We start from the raw sequence: 12,148 nt of genomic DNA on the forward strand, positions 1-12,148 counted from the left end.
AGGCCACTGTGGCAAGAGCAAGGGAACCACAGTCAATGCTACCCGCAATTCCCCCAACTGCTGAGGAACTGACCTTACAAGTTACCAGAGAAGGGCAACAGGAAAGGATGGTGCAGTTCTGTGATCCAGTTACTGTTTCTAACTGCAAGTTGCCCAGATGTGAAACATCCGCTCTCCTTCACAATTGTCTGCAGCACTCTAGAGAAAGTGTTCTTCCACATGAGGCAGCTGAAAAAACTATAAACAAGAGAGACAGAATTATAATGATTTACTAACAAAAAACAAGTATAGGTGCAAAATAATAGTAAAACCAGGATTACAGCTGTTCAACTAAAGAAAAGGATGCATACTTCACAAGAAGTAAATTAAGAAAAAACAAATTCACACCTTCAAAATGTTTTTTTTTTCTTTCTTTAATAAAATCCTCATTTTCTGCAGAGTTTTTACTTTTATTTTCCCTTTGCTAGGAATCCCTTCTGCCCCCCATGATCTTTCACCTTTTCACTTTTCTTTTCTGGTAAGATTAAAGAATCATTAGGAAAAATTGTTTTTCTCCCAACAAAATTTTTTCAAAGAATTGTTTTGATGCACTTTGACAGATCCACATTTCTCGGTGAAATTATTTAGAGCAAAAAGATGCAGTCACAAAAGTTTTCCTTATTAGTAGAAAGGGCATTTTCATTAAAAGAACAACAAAAATACTTTGATATAAATTTCACAGCCAATCTAATCTTTACCCAAACTTTAAAAGTCAATAAATGCAGATTTAGACCTAATGTTACTTCCCAGGCTTCATATGGAAGCCTTGTGTTAATAAATTAGGGTAGAAACTTGTTTCTACTGAAAATGCATGACAGCTGGTCCCTTTCCTCTCCATGCACCATCCCCAGCTATAAAAACTTTTCAGGCCTCCCCAATACCTAGACAGATCTCCTTGGATCCAGGTTCTGTACTTACTGAGCCCTAGGCAAATCAAGAGCTCGATACCACTCTCAGGCCTGGACAAGCTCCTAAGCTGGACCCTGGCCCCTCTCCGGCAGTCAGCTCCACAACGCTGCGTTAACAGGAGTGAAAGGTATGTTGCAGTTGTGGCCAGGATGTGGCAGGGTTAGCCAGGACGTGCAACAGAAAGGGTTATGCTCTCCTGCGCTAGGAATGAACAGTGCCACTCAGTCTCCTAGAGCTGATCATTCAGTCCCTGTTGCTGATGGTTGTCACCATTTCCCAGTTCAGCACCTGAACTTCCTCTGAGGGGAAATACCTGACAGCTTTTTAGTTGCAGCAACAGCAACTGTCAGCAACAGCTGATGGTCCAGTCCAGAGGTTACCTGTTGTTTTTTTAAAACCTCAGAGAGGTAAGTACTGTTCCTTAGTTTCTTATTGTCCTCTGAAAAGGCCAACAGAAACCCCCCACCCAATTTATATTTTAGCTGGTAAACATCATGCCTTACCTAGCTAGAAACTGGCACCAATGTAATTCAGGGCATGTCAGTATGTACAAGTGAACTCTATTTAAAGTCAGAGCATCACTTGAAACTGCAACAGCTTTTCTCAGATAACTCTGCCTGCAGGAGAGACCTTGAAGTGCATGTTATACTGCTATATTAAGACAATATAAAATCCTTTGTGAAAACTATTATTGGTGTTCACTTTAAACCTGATATCCGTGATCTGATGTAAATCCAACCATTGAGACCACGAATTAGTGAGACATGGCTAAGCAGCTGAGCTGCGATAACTCTCTTAACCCACTGCAATACAACTCCCTGCCAGTGACTTTGGGCCACTTCTGCACCTTTTTCTGAGGCAAAGGCTGAGTGCTCAGAGACAAAAAGCCAGCCCTTCTACCCCAGTTAAGAAGTGGCATCCTGGCAGTGCCAGAAGTCCAGCATCCTGCCACGCACTGGGGCAGCACTGCTGGGGGACAGGGCACAGCGTGGCCAGGGCACGGAGTCGCTGTGTTATGGGCACTCGCTGACTTGACTGGACTGCTACCAAGTACTCTGGTAAAGCAGGTATTACTGGTCATGGTAGCTGAAGGCAAAATACTTTGCCATATCAGTGCTGGGCTAGGTCTGGGCACATGGTTAATTAAAGATGCTCAGCTGGAGAGCAGTAATTTGCTAAACTGCAGTAAATTGACTGTTTGCAGTCATCTGTCTATCCCCATGCTAAGCTACTCTTAAAAGGAGTTGAACTGTATCTGTTAAAACTCATTCTTTTGACTACCGAGGTAGAATTTCTGCATATAGATAAGGGTGAACCATTCCACTTATGGCTATCACAAGTGGGCAGCCCTCTAGCTTTCACTAGGAACGTTGCTAACAAACAAGCAATGCTACAGGAGGCCCCAATACTCCAAACTTACCTCAAAATTCAGTCTGGCCTTTCAGGTCACAGCTAGCCACAAACACGACCCCTTTGCCCAGGAGGATGTGGAGTCCCAAGCCATGGCAGTCCTGAAGAACCGCAACGTTGGGACCAGGAGGTGTGCCCGCTCCTCCCTGCAGGAGCTGAGCCGTGGAAAGGAAAGGGATTTTTGCACTATTCTTCTCACAACATAGTTTGTTCCTGTGACCAGCTATAATCAGCAAAGATAGAGAAAGGAGTTGATATCTTACAAAAGGGTTAGGGTCCCTGTAAATCCATACAGAGTCTAGGCTATACATTGCCAGTGTCCTGCAGGCAACAATTCCTAATACACTTCAAATTGCACTTTAATCCTAAGAAGAGTCTGTTATAAAATTCCCTCTAGTGGATAGAAGGTGGAAATTCAAGCTGAAAGGTACTGGTAGTCAAGAAATCCACATCCAAGGTTTGAGTGACTCTGACATCTTGCGCTGGCCTGCAGCTGGGCCAGGTTTGGTTTCTCTGCAGCTGGTTTCACAGCCATCCTCCACTGCAGAGACGGAACCGGGCAGCGTTACGGGTTTCATTCCCCCTGGGCCAACTGGGGGGGGTTGGGGGGTAAAGGAACAACTGACTAGCTGAAATTTCTTAAATTATTTCGTAGTATCCAAAATTATTATTTCAACATAATGGAAAACTTTTCAATGCAAGTTTTTTCATGAAAATGAAAAAGGCCTTTCAACCTGAAAACCAAAATGTTTTATTTTGCAATACCAACACTGGCAGGTTTTAATTTTTCAGATACATGGTGATTGTCACAAAGGTTCCTCCCTGGCCACCTCTGTGTCCTTTGTGGCAACTCTGCAAACATACTCAGCCTGATCAGAGGCAGACAATATAGGCCAGGTTTATTGCTGATGTAAATCAAAGAAGCTCTACTGACTTCTGTGGAGCACTGCAGATTTATGCCAAGAGCTGACCTGGCATCTCTATTTTCAAAACTAGGGCAGATTGAAATACGCTGTTTTTCAATAATATATTCAGGTTAACAGGGCTTTTATATTTGGGAAATTAATCTTGCATTGACTGAAAATCCCTTGGGATAAATGCAAAGGTTGCTAAGAAGAGGAAAACAAACACAGTTGTATAACTCAATTCTCCATCTCTTTTTTTTTCATGAAAACATATTGCAGTGATATGGTAGTGATCTAAAACACAGCACTAATGTTACTGAACTATGCAGAAATATAGCCTGATGCAGTATAGAAATGATTTTACTAAGAGGTAGTATTACCTCATCTTGTATTACGGTAAAATTATTCAAATAAGAAATATTGAGACATAAATCTGTGGTAACAGAAGAGAAACAGCACCGTGTTAGAGAAAGTCTTTCCTGTTTATTGCAAGAGCGTCCTTGCAAAGCATGTGCAAATATGCAAAAAAGGGGGGCTTGGGTATGTACACACACTTGTGTTTGCTTGTCAGTGCACGCACTCATACTGTATTTAAAATCAGTCTGGGTCCCAGGACTGATCCTTGGTCAGGGCTACCAAAAACTTCTCCCAAACCCAATCCTTGTCTTCTAATACATGCTCTTACCATCTCTTCTGTTTAGCTACCCAACAGCTCTACTAACATCTCTCTTCTTTTTCAGCTTAATTGTTACCTAATAAACACCATATCAGGTGCTATTCAGAAATCCAGACAAGTGATGTATACATTTTCTTGTTTAGAAAACAAATATTGTGCAGGCAGTGACATCAAGTTAATCTGCTGTGATCTAGTCTGCCACGATCTACCAAATCTGTTACATATTATTCCATTTTTCCATGTACCTCCATGTCTGCAGTTATCCCTTCCTTTGCTGTAAAGCTCAAGCAAGACTGGTAGTGACTTTTAGGCCTGTAATGCTCTCTGTCATTTTTTTCCTCCTTGCATGTGCTATTCCCTAGTCAGGAAGTATCATCCCCAGTTTCACCAATTCACAACAACTCTTGTGATGTGACCCTTAATCTTTAATTTATCCAGCATATTAGACTCCAGAATGACCTCAAAATTTCACTGCTATATGCCAAGCAGATTACACTGAGTAATCATGGTTTTGCGCTCAAGCCCAGGGAAGGAAATACTACCAGTTAAAATTGTTGAATTGCTTGCTTTCTGACAAAGTTGCCAAGGCCTCATGAAGGTAATATTAACCAGCAATCTGCATTACTGCTTCAATGGCCAGTCAGCAGCGAAGTGGCTAACTGCATCAGAAACCACTCTGTCACATACAGTAGCTGCACTGTTGCATGACAGAAGTTTCTAATTGCAAATGGCAACAGACTCTGACACGATATGCAGGTGGCTACTGCTTGATTAATGTGTGTTGCATCTGTTATTTCAAAGTGGCAATTACACTATAAAAACACACCATCTCAATAGCAGTACATCGATTTTATGCTAACTGAAAATCTGGCTTTTTACATAGTTTTTTGTCACTTCCCTCCCATGAAAAATAATTTTCTTCTGAGTACAATAAAATAAAAGATCTCACTGGTTCTAACAGTAATGTTATGTTCTGCTAGGAATCAGCAATCCTGCCTCTGGCCATGAAATTCAGGTAATGACCCATAACCGAAGTAAATTAGTGCTTAATTCCCCATTCCTTGCAGACAGCTTACTAATGGAAATTGATTTCTAGCTTTTTTCTTTTTCATTTAACATGCCTGTGTAATGTCTTTATTTTAGATTCTAGTGGTTTCCAGCGATTTTAGCCAAAACTGTACAGGAGACCACAGAAAGCATCTGGTTAATCAATGTTCTGTTAAGCAATGTGCAGGGGACTGAAATGGCAGAGAGAGTCTCATACATGCGGCTGGCTCTTTCTGTCTTTACTCATGCCCACGGACACACACGTGTGCTGGGCCAGATGCTCAGCTGGAGTAAAACAGTGGAGCTCTCTTGATACCCATATAACATGCATTTAAGTCATATCATTATGCACCTACATACAACAATCTCTTACACACTTGCTCTTACACACTTAGCATGTTCATTTGTACATGACACACTTCAGCACGTTTTCTCACATGTGACACACTCCCAGCTATATAAATAGGTGCTGCTCAGTCACCTACACTCGCTCTCTGACCTACGGACAAGACGCCTGTCAGCAAACCAAGCCAAGAGGCAGAGCCTCACGTGTGGCTTCTGTGTGATGTTTGAACTAAGGAGCTGGATCCACCCTCTGCAGACAGTTGCTCAACCACCACCAAAAGATCCCCTGTAACTCTTGCAGAGTGCGGGCTCTGTTGTGTAATCTGACAGACACACGCACACACACACGCCCTTTTTTCCACTATTTAGGTAAAACTTGACTGACATTTTCTTCACTGTATAGAAGCACCAGCATTAGAGACACGAGCTGGCCTTGGAAATCCAACCCATTTTCCTTGCAAGGGACGGAAAGGCCGAAAGAGACGGTAAGGTTTCTATAGTTCAAACCCTGTCAGTTACAACAGCTATGAGCCAAAACAGAGGATTATCATGATGTATTATTTTCAACCCTTAGTTACTTTTGCAGCCTCTATCAGGCTACTCTGGCAGCTACAAAGGAGTTGGGAGGGCATAAGAGTCTACTTTTCCCATGTTACTTTTCTATAGATGCAATACAGAATACTGTTTTACACTTTAAAAATAGGACTAACAGCTATTATTTTGCTCAGTGTTGGCTGGAATTTCTGATTCCATAGACATTTTAATAGTCCTATAAATTGTCTGGTAAAGGAATGGTTAGGGATGGTGCCTGGAGTATTTGTCCCTTATTGATGTGTAAATTGGTTTGTACTGCTGATATGTGTTTCTAGAGATGAATGCTTTGAAGCACGCTGATAATAATAATAATTAGCACAGGATATAGCAATGTGTTAACTGTGAATTAAAATCCCAAACGAAGATGACTATGCAGATCAGTTCTTTCCTCCTGCTCTCTTTTTTTCTGACCAGTGTTCAGAAGCAGGTTCCCAGGGACATTTCTCTGGACAAGGGAATTTTCTGAGTCTGCTTCTCTGTTCTTCCGTTACTAAAACCAACAATCTTCCCCAAGAGCATTTCCTCAGATGTCTTTTGCACTGATGCTGACAGCAAGTACAAAATTGCTGCACTCCTGAAGAATCCTATATGATACCCCAGATGAATGCTAATTCAGCTTTTGTTCATGAATGGATCAAAAGGGAAGGCCAGTATAGTGGCAGATGGAGGAAGGACACAACACTAACAGGCTCAGAAGCCTATTGATGTGAAATGCTAGATGTTATCCTTATCACAGCTGTCTTGTGTGGGAGTATAATGCAATTATTAAGGTAAATGTTCCTTCCTTTTACGCAATGAAGTTGTAAGACTGAGCAAGTCACGAAACTGCTGATGTGTCTCAGCTTACCCATTTGTGATACAGAGGTAAGAAAGTACCTCTGCCTGCTAAGACTGTGGAGAGGATTTAACAAGGTTCACAGAACACTTAAAATTTGGTGAAAGAACATTGTCTTACTGTAGAGCTCATTTAAAACATAAATCCATCGTGAAAAATTATCTCAAAGTCAGAAGAGAGTGGGGTGCCTGGGCATGATCTGCCTGAATTTTTGTACACAGAGAAGCACGCAGAGGAGAGATAACTGCTCTACTGAGATGTGTAGCCTCCATGAGTATACATTAAAGTTTGTACACTTATGCATTCAGAAGTGGAATGATAAAAATAACTGCAGTCTTGTCCTCTAAGCATATAACCACCTTAGGTAAATCCTGTCACATATACATTGTGAGAACCTATGAAATAGCAAAGAAGAGCCAGTTTGCTTGGTAAACTAAGGAGAAAATATAATCACGACAAAAATAATTTCCCCTATGTTACAGGCAGGCAGAAGGGCAGAGGGGAGTCAGTGGCAGAGCAGAATACAATTTTAAATACTTATCTTCTGGTTTGCATAGCCACTAAAGCAAAACACAGGCTATTAGAGAGAAAGCTTGAAAGATCAAAGTGGGGAAGATTGTTCTTTCTAAGTGATGATCAATTATTGCTTTTAATTTACAACAGGCAAAAGACCACTTCAACTCACCAAAGAAGGATGTGGGCTTATACTGTTGGTTTTACTGTCCTGCCTCATGTTGGAGGATTCCTTGGCTGGTTCATTAATCGCAAAGAAGTATCTGTTTGGTATGAGAAGCTAAAGAAACCTTCCTGGTGTCCACCCCGCAAAATATTCCCCGTTGCTTGGACTGTCCTGTACACAGGCATGGGGTAAGTTCTGCATACCACTTCATCTCTCATCCTGCTGTTTTTGATCCCTAACAGAAAAGTCATTTCAAGCTCTTCATTCATTCACTTTTAGGATATCCCTTTTCCCTGGATCAGCAGGGCATATCAGGTATACTTATTCCCAGCAGATGAAGTGCAGCCTGAGCCACTTTCTGGGCTGAGTTCCTCAGCTTCACACTGCAGGCTATGCTTTTGGCCAGGAATGCGGCCCACGCTTACCACTGTGAGCACATATTTAAAACAGTCACTGCCCTGGGAAAAATATGGGCCACAGAGGTATGACACAGACCACGGGTTTGAGAGCAGTGAGGGACATGGATGCAGCTGACTTTCACTCAAATAAAACTCTCACGCAAACCCACTTTACAAGACACTTTTCCACGAAAAAAGTGCTTGTATTTGAGATTTACAGCATTGTAGTCACATTCTCGGAGTTATCTTGGTCAAAGAGAGCTGAAAAATGCTAATGTGGGTTTTCCTCTTCACAGCTATGCCTCTTACCTGATCTGGAATGACCTGGGTGGCTGCAACAGCAAAGCCATCATCCCGCTTGGCCTCTATGGGGCTCAGCTGGCCTTGAACTGGGCTTGGCCTCCCTTCTTCTTTGGTATACGTAACTTAAAGATGGTAATGTATCCAGACATACATTCATCTGCTGGACATTTGTTTACTGGCGTTCCTGCTACTGTTTTGGGGGTTGTTTGGAGGGTTTCTAACCAGCATTATATGACAGAGGAGTGTAAACAGAGCTGCAAGAAGGGCTTTTCTCAGATATAGTTCATACTGCACCTGGTTCTAGGCAATGATACTAGTCCCTTGCATTTCTCACTCTGTTCTTGTCATTCAGACAGCTGGCTCTGCTGGAGCAGAGCGGGAGATCAGGGAGTCTATAATCCAGCTGCTGCATCCCCTAGTTAAGGAGTCAGGGCTAGAGATAAGTCTCTCTGAGAGTCACACCCTCCCCTAGCAAGCAGCAAAGTTAGGGTCTCTGTAGAGGCATATTAGCGATGAGTGGCTTATCAGGCAATACAATGCAATGTGCACAGTGGAGTCAGTGGGAGGATACACACCAAAGAAATACGTGGGGTAGTAAAATCCAACACTGGTGGTGTATTCAAAAAGCACTTAGCTCAGATGTTAAGGTCCGGGGATTACAGAGACACAGAGTAAGACCTATGTTTTCATCTGAATTTTGTCGTTCTGTGTACAAAAGATACATTTAGAAAGTCTGTGAAGTGATAATAGCTATTCATACTGTCATAAGCATATTGCTGATCTGTCTACATAGGCATTATCAGTAGGAGCCACTGATCATCATAAACAGTCTATTAACCTGTGGAACTTGATAGTAAAAAAAAAAAAAATAGCACTGGCCTTGGCTCCCGGTGTGATGAATTCGGATCTCACTAACCAGACTTCAGAGCCAAGGTTCTGAGGTTTAGGACCAGTTTAGGCAGCTTTGTAAAGGTAACTTCCCCTGAGTGCTATTTTACCTCACTGCCTTTAGGAGGAGTGCTTATGGTCTTGTCCCAAGAGTGAGTATCAGAGTAATTTTCTTCTCTGCTCTCCAGGCACTGATTGACATCCTATGCTTAGATGGCCTAGTGATAGGCACGATGTGCTCATGGTACCACATTAACAAGATAGCAACACTGCTGATGGTGCCTTACTTGGGCTGGCTGGCCATGGCGACTTGTCTCACAATCCGCATCTGGAAGGACAACCCTGAGAGAAAACCAGGAAAGACGGAATAAGAGCTGGACAGAAATGAAGGCATTTTGTGAAATTAAATTATGCTGATGTGAACCAAGATCTAGTAATTTAGGGGAATTCACTTTAGGACAGGCATCAGAACATGCCTCTTCCTCTCCCTTTCATCAAGGTTGTGTGAAAGAAAAGCTTGCACCACGCATCTGTGTGTTGCTTTAAGGTAACCATGCATCTTTAACCTGGGAACCTTTTCTCCCAGCACTGCAGAGGTTGTGGGGCTACAGTTGTATGGTGACCTTAACTGTACCAGGTCAAATTCCATCAGCCAAACTAGGATCTCTTATACCAGTATAATTCAGAGTAGCAATCCTGGAATCAGTGAAACCACTCTGAATTACCAGTCCCCAAGACAACAGAACTTGTTCACACATATGGTAGATCTTTTTCTGGGACCAAACAAAAATGCCTTTCACTAATTTTTACAAACTTTTTTTACTTTTTCTTTTTTTTTTTTTTTTTTTGCTCTTCTTGCTGTTGCTTCATTTTCATGTCTCATCTGGCCTGCACTTCTTACCATTACCTTTTTATCTGACAGTTACTGAGCAAGTGGTAATCTGTCTTGTTCTGCCAGTGAAAGGAGACTGAGCACTCTGACTTCTATTTGTGGAGTATCACACTTCTTGAGTTTCATGCTCCAGGATAAAGCAACAATGACTAGAATGCAAATGCCTGCCCCAAGAGGAAATTTTTTCTCTCCCACCTTTGTGTGCTATTCCTCACCATAAAAGAAAAACTAACATCAGTGCTTTTGAAAAAATACTTAAAATATTTTTAAGTACTGAAACACAGGAGCTTTTGTAAAATTAAAAGCTTTTTTCACATTGCCTTGAAGATTGAAATTACATGACTGCCAAAAGGTCCCACGCAAAGTCTGTCAGGTGCAGTACAGATATCTTACCTAGGATCTTTCCATTCCTAAAGATTAATCAGTCAATCAGGAAAGATTCAACTATGCGTAACATTCAAGAGAAATGGGCCAACCCACGACACAGAATCAGATACAAAAGGTGAATGGACTAGCTCTTGTCCATCCCTTATTCTGGCCCTTGTGTTTGCTAGATCTAAGACTTAAAATGTTGATGTCTGTTTGGGAATATTTACTATTATTTTTGTTAATTGATAGAAGCAATGTAATCAAAGAAAAGTGGTTTAATGTACCTTCTTCCTGGCAGCTGACTGTAGATTAAGGTGAATGGGTAAAAGAATAGGTTTATTTTGGGGCGAGGGGGGGGGAACTTAACTGGGAGTGTAAAATAAATTGTATTTGCTTTCAATGAAACAAGACATTTTGTTCGGAAAATAAATAAAACCAAGTTATTCTTGCTTTACTAGTGTGGCACTAGGTTTGCAAAAGGGACTGGGAAAAGCTCAAGACATCCTGTCTGGAGCTCATGGTTTGTGCTCTGGCTGCAAGGAGAAGGGGATTGGCAACAAGCCTCTGCAGGGCTCCAGCAGCCAAACTCCTAAGTGCATGTTAGGAGCAAAGTGCTTTTGTGGGTTTCAAACCTAAAGGTCCCAAACATCCTTTCTGTCAGGGCCCTTCCAGAGGAGAGACACACTCACTTGGAGATGCATTCCCATAACAGGGAATATTCCTAGGTCCAACTAAGTCAGTAGAGGAGCCGAGTGCTCAGCAGGGCTGAAAGCTAGGCCCAAGAGAAACAAATAGCAATAGTTCAAAGCATTTGACATTTGTGGCATCCTTTTTAAATTTGGCATTATATCTTGTTTCATCACTTTGATCCCATCTGTTATTTTTCCCTTCCTGCTGCAGGACACCTTTCTTCAGGACTGCTGTTGCAAGCATATTGCTGACACCTCCCAAATAAAGGATACGTAAGATCAGGCCCCTGGATAGATATGACTGTAAGCAGGTGTAGGGCTATAAAGCACTGAGCACAACAAGCAGCACTAGAAAGATCATAAGCTACTTAAAAACACCCACCTATATATCTCAGGGCTTTATATGGCTGTGTATTATCACTGTGCTTATTTACAGTAATGACTAGTCTGTATCTTCCAGGGAGCCACATGTCAAAGGCAGGAAGACATAAACTTTCTTTTTAAAAAGAAACTAATATCTGCACTGGAGGTTCAGTTCATCGGCGTTAAAAATGATTTAGGGTGTCTGAACATCGTTATGTCCTCTCCTAGTTAGCCTGGCAAAGCCACGAGGCCTAGAGATGAGCAGAGCCATCTAGTGAAGCTACGAGGAATAAGGCATGTTTGTATAGGGTTCTCTGCTTCTAAAAAGGGAAAGGATAATATTTAAATCACATTTAAGTCAGTAAAGCAAAACCTGCAACACGTTAATAACATTTCTAAATTGTATGTATGGATACATATGGATTCATAAACTCCTCCTCCCTCCTCTTCCCATTTTTTTCAGCCAGGTAAAGCAAAACCTTGCATTAAGAACTACTATTTTTTTTTGAACTTTTCATGCTTGTTCTATCTTCCCATTTTTCCAACCAGTGTGACTAGCTGGCTTGTTCTTGTCATCATTTCAGTTCCTCTTCCTTCCAGTCCACCTATAAAAATCTACAGAGAGCTTCTCTCTGCTACTTGCATTTTCTTGCAGGCAACAAAAATAGCAAATGTTCCTAAGCATTATATGCAATATATGTAATAGCCTAAAATCAACTGACAGATTTAAATTCTGCAAATCATCCTCTTGTATTAATATTTAAAGCATTGTTTAGTATGCTTGCTATTTAAACAGATAAACTAAAA

General features: G+C 41.5%; 1 protein-coding gene across 1 annotated transcript; it reads left to right on the forward strand.

The window, feature by feature from the left end:
• The first annotated feature begins 5,740 nt into the window (after positions 1-5,740).
• Positions 5,741-10,627, forward strand: TSPO2 (translocator protein 2). Its single transcript, XM_062594914.1, has 4 exons — positions 5,741-5,816; positions 7,424-7,627; positions 8,134-8,272; positions 9,217-10,627. The coding sequence occupies exons 2-4, from the start codon at positions 7,455-7,457 to the stop codon at positions 9,397-9,399; spliced, it is 495 nt and encodes a 164-aa protein (XP_062450898.1). The 5' UTR covers positions 5,741-5,816; positions 7,424-7,454; the 3' UTR covers positions 9,400-10,627.
• Positions 10,628-12,148: the final 1,521 nt, after the last annotated feature.

Source organism: Rhea pennata, chromosome 25 (genome assembly GCF_028389875.1).
Source record: "Rhea pennata isolate bPtePen1 chromosome 25, bPtePen1.pri, whole genome shotgun sequence".
Taxonomy (NCBI): domain Eukaryota; kingdom Metazoa; phylum Chordata; class Aves; order Rheiformes; family Rheidae; genus Rhea; species Rhea pennata.

What these genes read in the sequence shown, in the direction of transcription:
- TSPO2 (XM_062594914.1), top strand. Translation starts at nt 7,455, where the DNA reads ATGTGGGCTTATACTGTTGGTTTTACTGTCCTGCCTCATGTTGGAGGA. An exon ending in GTCCTGTACACAGGCATGGG is followed by an intron (nt 7,628 to 8,133) that starts GTAAGTTCTGCA and finishes TCCTCTTCACAG; the next exon opens with CTATGCCTCTTACCTGATCT. An exon ending in GTATACGTAACTTAAAGATG is followed by an intron (nt 8,273 to 9,216) that starts GTAATGTATCCA and finishes TCTGCTCTCCAG; the next exon opens with GCACTGATTGACATCCTATG.